The 12,599-nt window shown below is 51.1% G+C and overlaps 1 protein-coding gene across 1 annotated transcript in view; it reads left to right on the plus strand.

Annotated features, from left to right (window-relative positions):
- Nucleotides 1–12,599, plus strand: part of LOC127919016 (serine hydroxymethyltransferase, cytosolic-like) — a 76,212-nt gene that overhangs the window by 23,621 nt on the left and 39,992 nt on the right. Inside the window, 3 exon segments of the mRNA XM_052502363.1 lie at nt 7,678–7,758; nt 7,761–7,775; nt 7,778–7,851. Of these exon segments, the coding sequence (XP_052358323.1) occupies nt 7,678–7,758; nt 7,761–7,775; nt 7,778–7,851 (170 nt within the window).

The following is a 12,599-nucleotide window of genomic DNA, read 5'->3' on the forward strand; positions in this document are numbered from 1 at the left end:
AGCTCTGTAGGGTCTAACTAGGGTAACCAGGCCATCCCAGTACAGCTCTGTAGGGTCTAACTAGGTGTAACCAGGCCATCCCAGTACAGCTCTGTAGGGTCTAACTAGGTGTAACCAGGCCATCCCAGTACAGCTCTGTAGGGTCTAACTAGGTGTAACCAGGCCATCCCAGTACAGCTCTTAGGGTCTAACTAGGTGGAGGTGTAACCAGGCCATCCCAGTACAGCTCTGTAGGGTCTAACTAGGTGTAACCAGGCCATCCCAGTACAGCTCTGTAGGGTCTAACTAGGTGTAACCAGGCCATCCCAGTACAGCTCTGTAGGGTCTAACTAGGTGGAGGTGTAACCAGGCCATCCCAGTACAGCTCTGTAGGGTCTAACTAGGTGGAGGTGTAACCAGGCCATCCCAGTACAGCTCTGTAGGGTCTAACTAGGTGGAGGTGGAACCAGGCCATCCCAGTACAGCTCTGTAGGGTCTAACTAGGTGGAGGTGTAACCAGGCCATCCCAGTACAGCTCTGTAGGGTCTAACTAGGTGTAACCAGGCCATCCCAGTACAGCTCTGTAGGGTCTAACTAGGTGTAACCAGGCCATCCCAGTACAGCTCTGTAGGGTCTAACTAGGTGGAGGTGTAACCAGACCATCCCAGTACAGCTCTGTAGGGTCTAACTAGGTGGAGGTGTAACCAGGCCATCCCAGTACAGCTCTGTAGGGTCTAACTAGGTGGGTGTAACCAGGCCATCCCAGTACAGCTCTGTAGGGTCTAACTAGGTGTAACCAGGCCATCCCAGTACAGCTCTGTAGGGTCTAACTAGGTGTAACCAGGCCATCCCAGTACAGCTCTGTAGGGTCTAACATCCCAGTACAGGTGGAGGTGTAACCAGGCCATCCCAGTACAGCTCTGTAGGGTCTAACTAGGTGTAACCAGGCCATCCCAGTACAGCTCTGTAGGGTCTAACTAGGTGTAACCAGGCCATCCCAGTACAGCTCTGTAGGGTCTAACTAGGTGAAACCAGGCCATCCCAGTACAGCTCTGTAGGGTCTAAAGGTGGAGGTGTAACCAGGCCATCCCAGTACAGCTCTGTAGGGTCTAACTAGGTGTAACCAGGCCATCCCAGTACAGCTCTGTAGGGTCTAACTAGGTGGAGGTGTAACCAGGCCATCCCAGTACAGCTCTGTAGGGTCTAACTAGGTGTAACCAGGCCATCCCAGTACAGCTCTGTAGGGTCTAACTAGGTGGAGGTGTAACCAGGCCATCCCAGTACAGCTCTGTAGGGTCTAACTAGGTGGAGGTGTAACCAGGCCATCCCAGTACAGCTCTGTAGGGTCTAACTAGGTGTAACCAGGCCATCCCAGTACAGCTCTGTAGGGTCTAACTAGGTGTAACCAGGCCATCCCAGTACAGCTCCGTAGGGTCTAACTAGGTGTGGAAACCAGGCCATCCCAGTACAGCTCTGTAGGGTCTAACTAGGTAGGGTAACCAGGCCATCCCAGTACAGCTCTGTAGGGTCTAAGGCCATCCCAGTACAGGTAACTAGGTGGAGGTGTAACCAGGCCATCCCAGTACAGCTCTGTAGGGTCTAACTAGGTCCCAGTACAGGAGGTGTAACCAGGCCATCCCAGTACAGCTCTGTAGGGTCTAACTAGGTGTAACCAGGCCATCCCAGTACAGCTCCGTAGGGTCTAACTAGGTGGAGGTGTAACCAGGCCATCCCAGTACAGCTCTGTAGGGTCTAACTAGGTGTAACCAGGCCATCCCAGTACAGCTCTGTAGGGTCTAACTAGGTGTAACCAGGCCATCCCAGTACAGCTCTGTAGGGTCTAACTAGGTGTAACCAGGCCATCCCAGTACAGCTCTGTAGGGTCTAACTAGGTGTAACCAGGCCATCCCAGTACAGCTCTGTAGGGTCTAACTAGGTGTAACCAGGCCATCCCAGTACAGCTCTGTAGGGTCTAACTAGGTGGAGGTGTAACCAGGCCATCCCAGTACAGCTCTGTAGGGTCTAACTAGGTGTAACCAGGCCATCCCAGTACAGCTCTGTAGGGTCTAACTAGGTGTAACCAGGCCATCCCAGTACAGCTCTGTAGGGTCTAACTAGGTGTAACCAGGCCATCCCAGTACAGCTCTGTAGGGTCTAACTAGGTGGAGGTGTAACCAGGCCATCCCAGTACAGCTCTGTAGGGTCTAACTAGGTGTAACCAGGCCATCCCAGTACAGCTCTGTAGGGTCTAACTAGGTGGAGGTGTAACCAGGCCATCCCAGTACAGCTCTGTAGGGTCTAACTAGGTGTAACCAGGCCATCCCAGTACAGCTCTGTAGGGTCTAACTAGGTGTAACCAGGCCATCCCAGTACAGCTCTGTAGGGTCTAACTAGGTGTAACCAGGCCATCCCAGTACAGCTCTGTAGGGTCTAACTAGGTGTAACCAGGCCATCCCAGTACAGCTCTGTAGGGTCTAACTAGGTGTAACCAGGCCATCCCAGTACAGCTCTGTAGGGTCTAACTAGGTGTAACCAGGCCATCCCAGTACAGCTCTGTAGGGTCTAACTAGGTGTAACCAGGCCATCCCAGTACAGCTCTGTAGGGTCTAACTAGGTGGAGGTGTAACCAGGCCATCCCAGTACAGCTCTGTAGGGTCTAACTAGGTGGAGTGTAACCAGGCCATCCCAGTACAGCTCTGTAGGGTCTAACTAGGTGAGGGTAACCAGGCCATCCCAGTACAGCTCTGTAGGGTCTAACTAGGTGGAGGTGTAACCAGGCCATCCCAGTACAGCTCTGTAGGGTCTAACTAGGTGTAACCAGGCCATCCCAGTACAGCTCTGTAGGGTCTAACTAGGTGGAGGTGTAACCAGGCCATCCCAGTACAGCTCTGTAGGGTCTAACTAGGTGGAGGTGTAACCAGGCCATCCCAGTACAGCTCTGTAGGGTCTAACTAGGTGTAACCAGGCCATCCCAGTACAGCTCTGTAGGGTCTAACTAGGTGGAGGTGTAACCAGGCCATCCCAGTACAGCTCTGTAGGGTCTAACTAGGTGGAGGTGTAACCAGGCCATCCCAGTACAGCTCTGTAGGGTCTAACTAGGTGTAACCAGGCCATCCCAGTACAGCTCTGTAGGGTCTAACTAGGTGGAGGTGTAACCAGGCCATCCCAGTACAGCTCTGTAGGGTCTAACTAGGTGGAGGTGTAACCAGGCCATTCCAGTACAGCTCCGTAGGGTCTAACTAGGTGGAGGTGTAACCAGGCCATTCCAGTACAGCTCTGTAGGGTCTAACTAGGTGTAACCAGGCCATCCCAGTACAGCTCTGTAGGGTCTAACTAGGTGTAACCAGGCCATCCCAGTACAGCTCTGTAGGGTCTAACTAGGTGTAACCAGGCCATCCCAGTACAGCTCTGTAGGGTCTAACTAGGTGGAGGTGTAACCAGGCCATCCCAGTACAGCTCTGTAGGGTCTAACTAGGTGTAACCAGGCCATCCCAGTACAGCTCTGTAGGGTCTAACTAGGTGGAGGTGTAACCAGGCCATCCCAGTACAGCTCTGTAGGGTCTAACTAGGTGGAGGTGTAACCAGGCCATCCCAGTACAGCTCTGTAGGGTCTAACTAGGTGTAACCAGGCCATCCCAGTACAGCTCTGTAGGGTCTAACTAGGTGTAACCAGGCCATCCCAGTACAGCTCTGTAGGGTCTAACTAGGTGGAGGTGTAACCAGGCCATCCCAGTACAGCTCTGTAGGGTCTAACTAGGTGGAGGTGTAACCAGGCCATCCCAGTACAGCTCTGTAGGGTCTAACTAGGTGGAGGTGTAACCAGGCCATCCCAGTACAGCTCTGTAGGGTCTAACTAGGTGTAACCAGGCCATCCCAGTACAGCTCTGTAGGGTCTAACTAGGTGTAACCAGGCCATCCCAGTACAGCTCTGTAGGGTCTAACTAGGTGTAACCAGGCCATCCCAGTACAGCTCTGTAGGGTCTAACTAGGTGTAACCAGGCCATCCCAGTACAGCTCTGTAGGGTCTAACTAGGTGGAGGTGTAACCAGGCCATCCCAGTACAGCTCTGTAGGGTCTAACTAGGTGTAACCAGGCCATCCCAGTACAGCTCTGTAGGGTCTAACTAGGTGTAACCAGGCCATCCCAGTACAGCTCTGTAGGGTCTAACTAGGTGAAACCAGGCCATCCCAGTACAGCTCTGTAGGGTCTAACTAGGTGGAGGTAACCAGGCCATCCCAGTACAGCTCTGTAGGGTCTAACTAGGTGTAACCAGGCCATCCCAGTACAGCTCTGTAGGGTCTAACTAGGTGGAGGTGTAACCAGGCCATCCCAGTACAGCTCTGTAGGGTCTAACTAGGTGTAACCAGGCCATCCCAGTACAGCTCTGTAGGGTCTAACTAGGTGTAACCAGGCCATCCCAGTACAGCTCTGTAGGGTCTAACTAGGTGGAGGTGTAACCAGGCCATCCCAGTACAGCTCTGTAGGGTCTAACTAGGGTGGCCACAAGTGTAACCAGGCCATCCCAGTACAGCTCTGTAGGGTCTAACTAGGTGTAACCAGGCCATCCCAGTACAGCTCTGTAGGGTCTAACTAGGTGTACACCAGTCCATCCCAGTACAGCTCTGTAGGGTCTAACATCCGTCTTCTAGGTGTAACCAGGCCATCCCAGTACAGCTCTGTAGGGTCTAACTAGGTGGAGGTGTAACCAGGCCATCCCAGTACAGCTCTGTAGGGTCTAACTAGGTGGAGGTGTAACCAGGCCATCCCAGTACAGCTCTGTAGGGTCTAACTAGGTGGAGGTGTAACCAGGCCATCCCAGTACAGCTCTGTAGGGTCTAACTAGGTGTAACCATCCATCCCAGTACACAGCTCTGTAGGGTCTAACTAGGTGTAACCAGGCCATCCCACACACAGCTCTAACAACACAGGGTTGAGTAATGGTGTAACCAGGCCATCCCAGTACAGCTCTGTAGGGTCTAACTAGGTGTAACCAGGCCATCCCAGTACAGCTCTGTAGGGTCTAACAGGTGTAACCAGGCCATCCCAGTACAGCTCTGTAGGGTCTAACTAGGTGTAACCAGGCCATCCCAGTACAGCTCTGTAGGGTCTAACTAGGTGGAGGTGTAACCAGGCCATCCCAGTACAGCTCTGTAGGGTCTAACTAGGTGTAACCAGGCCATCCCAGTACAGCTCTGTAGGGTCTAACTAGGTGGAGGTGTAACCAGGCCATCCCAGTACAGCTCTGTAGGGTCTAACAACAGGTCCATGTTAACTTGAGGCCATCCCAGTACAGCTCTGTAGGGTCTAACTAACCAGGTGTAACCAGGCCATCCCAGTACAGCCTGTAGGGTCTAACTAGGTGTAACCAGGCCATCCCAGTACAGCTCTGTAGGGTCTAACTAGGTGAAACCAGGCCATCCCAGTACAGCTCTGTAGGGTCTAACTAGGTGGAGGTGTAACCAGGCCATCCCAGTACAGCTCTGTAGGGTCTAACTAGGTGTAACCAGGCCATCCTCTGTAGGGTCTAACAGCTCTAACCAGGCCATCCCTAACTAGGTGCCCTAGGTGTAACCAGGCCATCCCAGTACAGCTCTGTAGGGTCTAACTAGGGTAACCAGGTGTACAACCAGGCCATCCCAGTACAGCTCTGTAGGGTCTAACTAGGTGTAACCAGGCCATCCCAGTACAGCTCTGTAGGGTCTAACTAGGTGGAGGTGTAACCAGGCCATCCCAGTACAGCTCTGTAGGGTCTAACTAGGTGTAACCAGGCCATCCCAGTACAGCTCTGTAGGGTCAACTACAGGTGGAGGTGTAACCAGGCCATCCCAGTACAGCTCTGTAGGGTCTAACAGGCCATCCCAGTGTAACCAGGCATCCCATCCTGTAGTACAGCATCCCAGTACAGCTCTGTAGGGTCTAACTAGGTGTAACCAGGCCATCCCAGTACACCTCTGTAGGGTCTAACTAGGTGTAACCAGGCCATCCCAGTACAGCTCTGTAGGGTCTAACTAGGTGTAACCAGGCCATCCCAGTACAGCTCCGTAGGGTCTAACTAGGTGTAACCAGGCCATCCCAGTACAGCTCTGTAGGGTCTAACTAGGTGTAACCAGGCCATCCCAGTACAGCTCTGTAGGGTCTAACTAGGTGTAACCAGGCCATCCCAGTACAGCTCTGTAGGGTCTAACTAGGTGTAACCAGGCCATCCCAGTACAGCTCTGTAGGGTCTAACTAGGTGTAACCAGGCCATCCCAGTAACCAGCATCCGTACAGGGTCTAACTAGGTGTAACCAGGCCATCCCAGTACAGCTCTGTAGGGTCTAACTAGGTGTAACCAGGCCATCCCAGTACAGCTCCGTAGGGTCTAACTAGGTGTAACCAGGCCATCCCAGTACACCTCTGTAGGGTCTAACTAGGTGTAACCAGGCCATCCCAGTACAGCTCTGTAGGGTCTAACTAGGTGTAACCAGGCCATCCCAGTACAGCTCCGTAGGGTCTAACTAGGTGTAACCAGGCCATCCCAGTACAGCTCTGTAGGGTCTAATCCCTAGGTGGAGGTGTAACCAGGCCATCCCAGTACAGCTCCGTAGGGTCTAACTAGGTGTAACCAGGCCATCCCAGTACAGCTCTGTAGGGTCTAACTAGGTGTAACCAGGCCATCCCAGTACAGCTCTGTAGGGTCTAACTAGGTGTAACCAGGCCATCCCAGTACAGCTCTGTAGGGTCTAACTAGGGTGGAGGTGTAACCAGGCCATCCCAGTACAGCTCCGTAGGGTCTAACTAGGTGTAACCAGGCCATCCCAGTACAGCTCCGTAGGGTCTAACTAGGTGTAACCAGGCCATCCCAGTACACCTCTGTAGGGTCTAACTAGGTGTAACCAGGCCATCCCAGTACACCTCTGTAGGGTCTAACTAGGTGTAACCAGGCCATCCCAGTACAGCTCTGTAGGGTCTAACTAGGTGTAACCAGGCCATCCCAGTACAGCTCTGTAGGGTCTAACTAGGTGTAACCAGGCCATCCCAGTACAGCTCCGTAGGGTCTAACTAGGTGGAGGTGTAACCAGGCCATTCCAGTACAGCTCTGTAGGGTCTAACTAGGTGTAACCAGGCCATCCCAGTACAGCTCTGTAGGGTCTAACTAGGTGTAACCAGGCCATCCCAGTACAGCTCTGTAGGGTCTAACTAGGTGTAACCAGGCCATCCCAGTACAGCTCTGTAGGGTCTAACTAGGTGTAACCAGGCCATCCCAGTACAGCTCTGTAGGGTCTAACAACACAGGTGGAGGTGTAACCAGGCCATCCCAGTACAGCTCTGTAGGGTCTAACTAGGTGGAGGTGTAACCAGGCCATCCCAGTACAGCTCTGTAGGGTCTAACTAGGTGTAACCAGGCCATCCCAGTACAGCTCTGTAGGGTCTAACTAGGTGGAGGTGTAACCAGGCCATCCCAGTACAGCTCTGTAGGGTCTAACTAGGTGTAACCAGGCCATCCCAGTACAGCTCTGTAGGGTCTAACTAGGTGGAGGTGTAACCAGGCCATCCCAGTACAGCTCTGTAGGGTCTAACTAGGTGTAACCAGGCCATCCCAGTACAGCTCTGTAGGGTCTAACTAGGTGTAACCAGGCCATCCCAGTACACCTCTGTAGGGTCTAACTAGGTGTAACCAGGCCATCCCAGTACAGCTCCGTAGGGTCTAACAACCAGACACATGTGTTTGTAGGCTCCCTGCTAACTTTGCTGTGTACACGGCGATCGTGGAGCCTCATGGGAGGATCATGGGTCTGGACCCCCCGATGGAGGTCACCAACGCACGGCTTCATGACGGACAAGAAGAAGATCTCTGCCACATCCATCTTCTTTGAGTCCATGCCCTACAAGGTAAACAACAACAACAACACACTGAGACACAACAACACATCCATCTTCTTTGAGTCCATGCCCTACAAGGTAAACAACAACAACAACAACACACTGAGACACAACAACACATCCATCTTCTTTGAGTCCATGCCCTACAAGGTAAACAACAACAACAACACACTGAGACACAACAACACATCCATCTTCTTTGAGTCCATGCCCTACAAGGTAAACAACAACAACAACAACACACACTGAGACACAACAACACACTGAGACACAACAACACATCCATCTTCTTTGAGTCATGCCCTACAAGGTAAACAACAACAACAACAACACACACTGAGACACAACAACACATCCCTCTTCTTTGAGTCCATGCCCTACAAGGTAAACAACAACAACAACAACAACAACACACTGAGACACAACAACACATCCATCTTCTTTGAGTCCATGCCCTACAAGGTAAACAACAACAACAACACACTGAGACACAACAACACATCCGTCTTCTTTGAGTCCATGCCCTACAAGGTAAACAACAACAACAACAACACACTGAGACACAACAACACATCCATCTTCTTTGAGTCCATGCCCTACAAGGTAAACAAAACAACAACAACAACACACTGAGACACAACAACACATCCATCTTCTTTGAGTCCATGCCCTACAAGGTAAACAACAACAACAACAACACACACTGAGACACAACAACACACTGAGACACAACAACACATCCATCTTCTTTGAGTCCATGCCCTACAAGGTAAAAACAACAACAACAAACACACTGAGACACAACAACACATCCGTCTTCTTTGAGTCCATGCCCTACAAGGTAAACAACAACAACAACAACAACAACAACAACACACTGAGACACAACAACACATCCATCTTCTTTGAGTCCATGCCCTACAAGGTAAACAACAACAACAACAACAACACACTGAGACACAACAACACATCCATCTTCTTTGAGTCCATGCCCTACAAGGTAAAAACAACAACAACAACACACTGAGACACAACAACACATCCATCTTCTTTGAGTCCATGCCCTACAAGGTAAACAACAACAACAACAACAACACACACTGAGACACAACAACACATCCATCCATCTTTTGAGTCCATGCCCTACAAGGTAAACAACAACAACAACACACACTGAGACACAACAACACATCCGTCTTCTTTGAGTCCATGCCCTACAAGGTAAACAACAACAACAACACACTGAGACACAACAACACATCCATCTTCTTTGAGTCCATGCCCTACAAGGTAAACAACAACAACAACAACAACACACTGAGACACAACAACACATCCATCTTCTTTGAGTCCATGCCCTACAAGGTAAACAACAACAACAACACACTGAGACACAACAACACATCCATCTTCTTTGAGTCCATGCCCTACAAGGTAAACAACAACAACACACTGAGACACAACAACACATCCATCTTCTTTGAGTCCATGCCCTACAAGGTAAACAACAACAACAACAACACACTGAGACACAACAACACATCCATCTTCTTTGAGTCCATGCCCTACAAGGTAAAAACAACAACAACAACACACTGAGACACAACAACACATCCATCTTCTTTGAGTCCATGCCCTACAAGGTAAAAACAACAACAACAACAACACACTGAGACACAACAACACATCCATCTTCTTTGAGTCCATGCCCTACAAGGTAAACAACAACAACAACACACTGAGACACAACAACACATCCGTCTTCTTTGAGTCCATGCCCTACAAGGTAAACAACAACAACAACAACAACAACACACTGAGACACAACAACACATCCATCTTCTTTGAGTCCATGCCCTACAAGGTAAACAACAACAACAACAACACACTGAGACACAACAACACATCCGTCTTCTTTGAGTCCATGCCTGAGACACAACAACACATCCATCTTCTTTGAGTCCAACAAGGTAAACAACAACAACAACAACACACTGAGACACAACAACACATCCATCTTCTTTGAGTCCATGCCCTACAAGGTAAACAACAACAACAACACACTGAGACACAACAACACATCCATCTTCTTTGAGTCCATGCCCTACAAGGTAAACAACAACAACAACACACTGAGACACAACAACACATCCATCTTCTTTGAGTTGAGGTCCAGCATAGAGAAAGGAACAACAACAACACAGGAGACACAACAACACATCCATCTTCTTGAGTCCATGCCCTACAAGGTAAACAAGAACAACAGCACACACACTGAGACACAACACATCCATCTTCTTTGAGTCCATACCCACAAGGTAAACAACAACACAACACACTGAGACACAACAACACATCCATCTTCTTGAGTCCATGCCCTACAAGGTAAACAACAACAACAACACACTGAGACACAACAACACATCCGTCATTCTTGAGTCCATGCCCTACAAGGTAAACAACAACAACAACACACTGAGACACAACAACACATCCATCTTCTTTGAGTCCATGACAAGGAACAACAACAAGAGAGAGAGCAACAACACATCCAGGAGTCCAGACAGAGGAGCAGAGACACTGAGACACAACAACACATCCATCTTCTTTGAGTCCATGAGAGGAGCATACAGGACAGACAAGAGAGGAGCAGAGAGAGAGGAGCCAGAGAGAGGAGCACAAGAGAGAGGAGCACAGAGAGAGGAGCATAGAGAGAGGAGCATAGAGAGAGGAGCACAGAGAGAGGAGCATAGAGAGAGGAGCATAGAGAGAGGAGCATAGAGAGAGGAGCATAGAGAGAGGAGCATAGAGAGAGGAGCATAGAGAGAGGAGCATAGAGAGAGGAGCACAGAGAGAGGAGCAGAGAGAGAGGAGCATAGAGAGAGGAGCATAGAGAGAGGAGCATAGAGAGAGGGGCATAGAGAGAGGGGCATAGAGAGAGGGGCATAGAGAGAGGGGCATAGAGAGAGGGGCATAGAGAGAGGGCAGAGAGAGAGGAGCAGAGAGAGAGGAGCATAGAGAGAGGAGCACAGAGAGAGGAGCACAGAGAGAGGAGCACAGAGAGAGGAGCATAGAGAGAGGGGCAGAGAGAGGAGCATAGAGAGAGGAGCCGGGGCACAGAGAGAGGAGCATAGAGAGAGGAGCCGGGGCACAGAGAGAGGAGCACAGAGAGAGGAGCATAGAGAGAGGAGCATAGAGAGAGGGGCATAGAGAGAGGAGCCGGGGCATAGAGAGAGGAGCACAGAGAGAGGAGCATAGAGAGAGGAGCATAGAGAGAGGGGCATAGAGAGAGGGGCATAGAGAGAGGAGCGGGGCAGAGAGAGGAGCACAGAGAGAGGAGCACAGAGAGAGGAGCACAGAGAGAGGAGCATAGAGAGAGGAGCATAGAGAGAGGAGCACAGAGAGAGGAACACAGAGAGAGGAGCATAGAGAGAGGGGCATAGAGAGAGGGGCATAGAGAGAGGAGCATAGAGAGAGGAGCCGGGGCACAGAGAGAGGAGCATAGAGAGAGGAGCATAGAGAGAGGAGCGGGGCACAGAGAGAGGAGCATAGAGAGAGGAGCATAGAGAGAGGGCATAGAGAGAGGAGCCGGGGCATAGAGAGAGGAGCACAGAGAGAGGAGCATAGAGAGAGGAGCATAGAGAGAGGAGCATAGAGAGAGGAGCATAGAGAGAGGAGCCGGAGCATAGAGAGAGGAGCATAGAGAGAGGAGCATAGAGAGAGGAGCATAGAGAGAGGGGCATAGAGAGAGGAGCATAGAGAGAGGAGCATAGAGAGAGGAGCACAGAGAGAGGAGCATAGAGAGAGGAGCATAGAGAGAGGAGCATAGAGAGAGGAGCATAGAGAGAGGAGCATAGAGAGAGGAGCATAGAGAGAGGAGCCGGGGCATAGAGAGAGGAGCATAGAGAGAGGAGCATAGAGAGAGGGCATAGAGAGAGGAGCCGGGGCACAGAGAGAGGAGCATAGAGAGAGGAGCATAGAGAGAGGGGCATAGAGAGAGGAGCCGGGGCATAGAGAGAGGAGCACAGAGAGAGGAGCATAGAGAGAGGAGCATAGAGAGAGGGGCATAGAGAGAGGAGCCCATAGAGAGAGGAGCACAGAGAGAGGAGCACAGAGAGAGGAGCACAGAGAGAGGAGCATAGAGAGAGGAGCATAGAGAGAGGAGCATAGAGAGAGGAGCATAGAGAGAGGAGCCGGAGCATAGAGAGAGGAGCATAGAGAGAGGAGCCGGAGCATAGAGAGAGGAGCATTGAGGGAGGAGCATTGAGAGAGGAGCACAGAGAGAGGAGCATAGAGAGAGGAGCATAGAGAGAGGAGCCGGAGCATAGAGAGAGGAGCATAGAGAGAGGAGCACAGAGAGAGGAGCACAGAGAGAGGAGCACAGAGAGAGGAGCACAGAGAGAGGAGCATAGAGAGAGGAGCATAGAGAGAGGAGCCGGAGCATAGAGAGAGGAGCATAGAGAGAGGAGCCGGAGCATAGAGAGAGGAGCATAGAGGGAGGAGCATAGAGAGAGGAGCATAGAGAGAGGAGCCGGGGCATAGAGAGAGGAGCACAGAGAGAGGAGCACAGAGAGAGGAGCAGAGAGAGAGGAGCATAGAGAGAGGAGCCGGGGCATAGAGAGAGGAGCATAGAGAGAGGAGCCGGGGCATAGAGAGAGGAGCATAGAGAGAGGAGCATAGAGAGGAGCACCCGGAGTGTTCCTTAAAGTACCCGGAGTGTTCCTTAAAGTACCCGGAGTGTTCCTTAAAGTACCCGG

The sequence above is a fragment of the Oncorhynchus keta genome, unplaced genomic scaffold (genome assembly GCF_023373465.1).
Source record: "Oncorhynchus keta strain PuntledgeMale-10-30-2019 unplaced genomic scaffold, Oket_V2 Un_contig_1553_pilon_pilon, whole genome shotgun sequence".
In the NCBI taxonomy this organism is placed as follows: domain Eukaryota; kingdom Metazoa; phylum Chordata; class Actinopteri; order Salmoniformes; family Salmonidae; genus Oncorhynchus; species Oncorhynchus keta.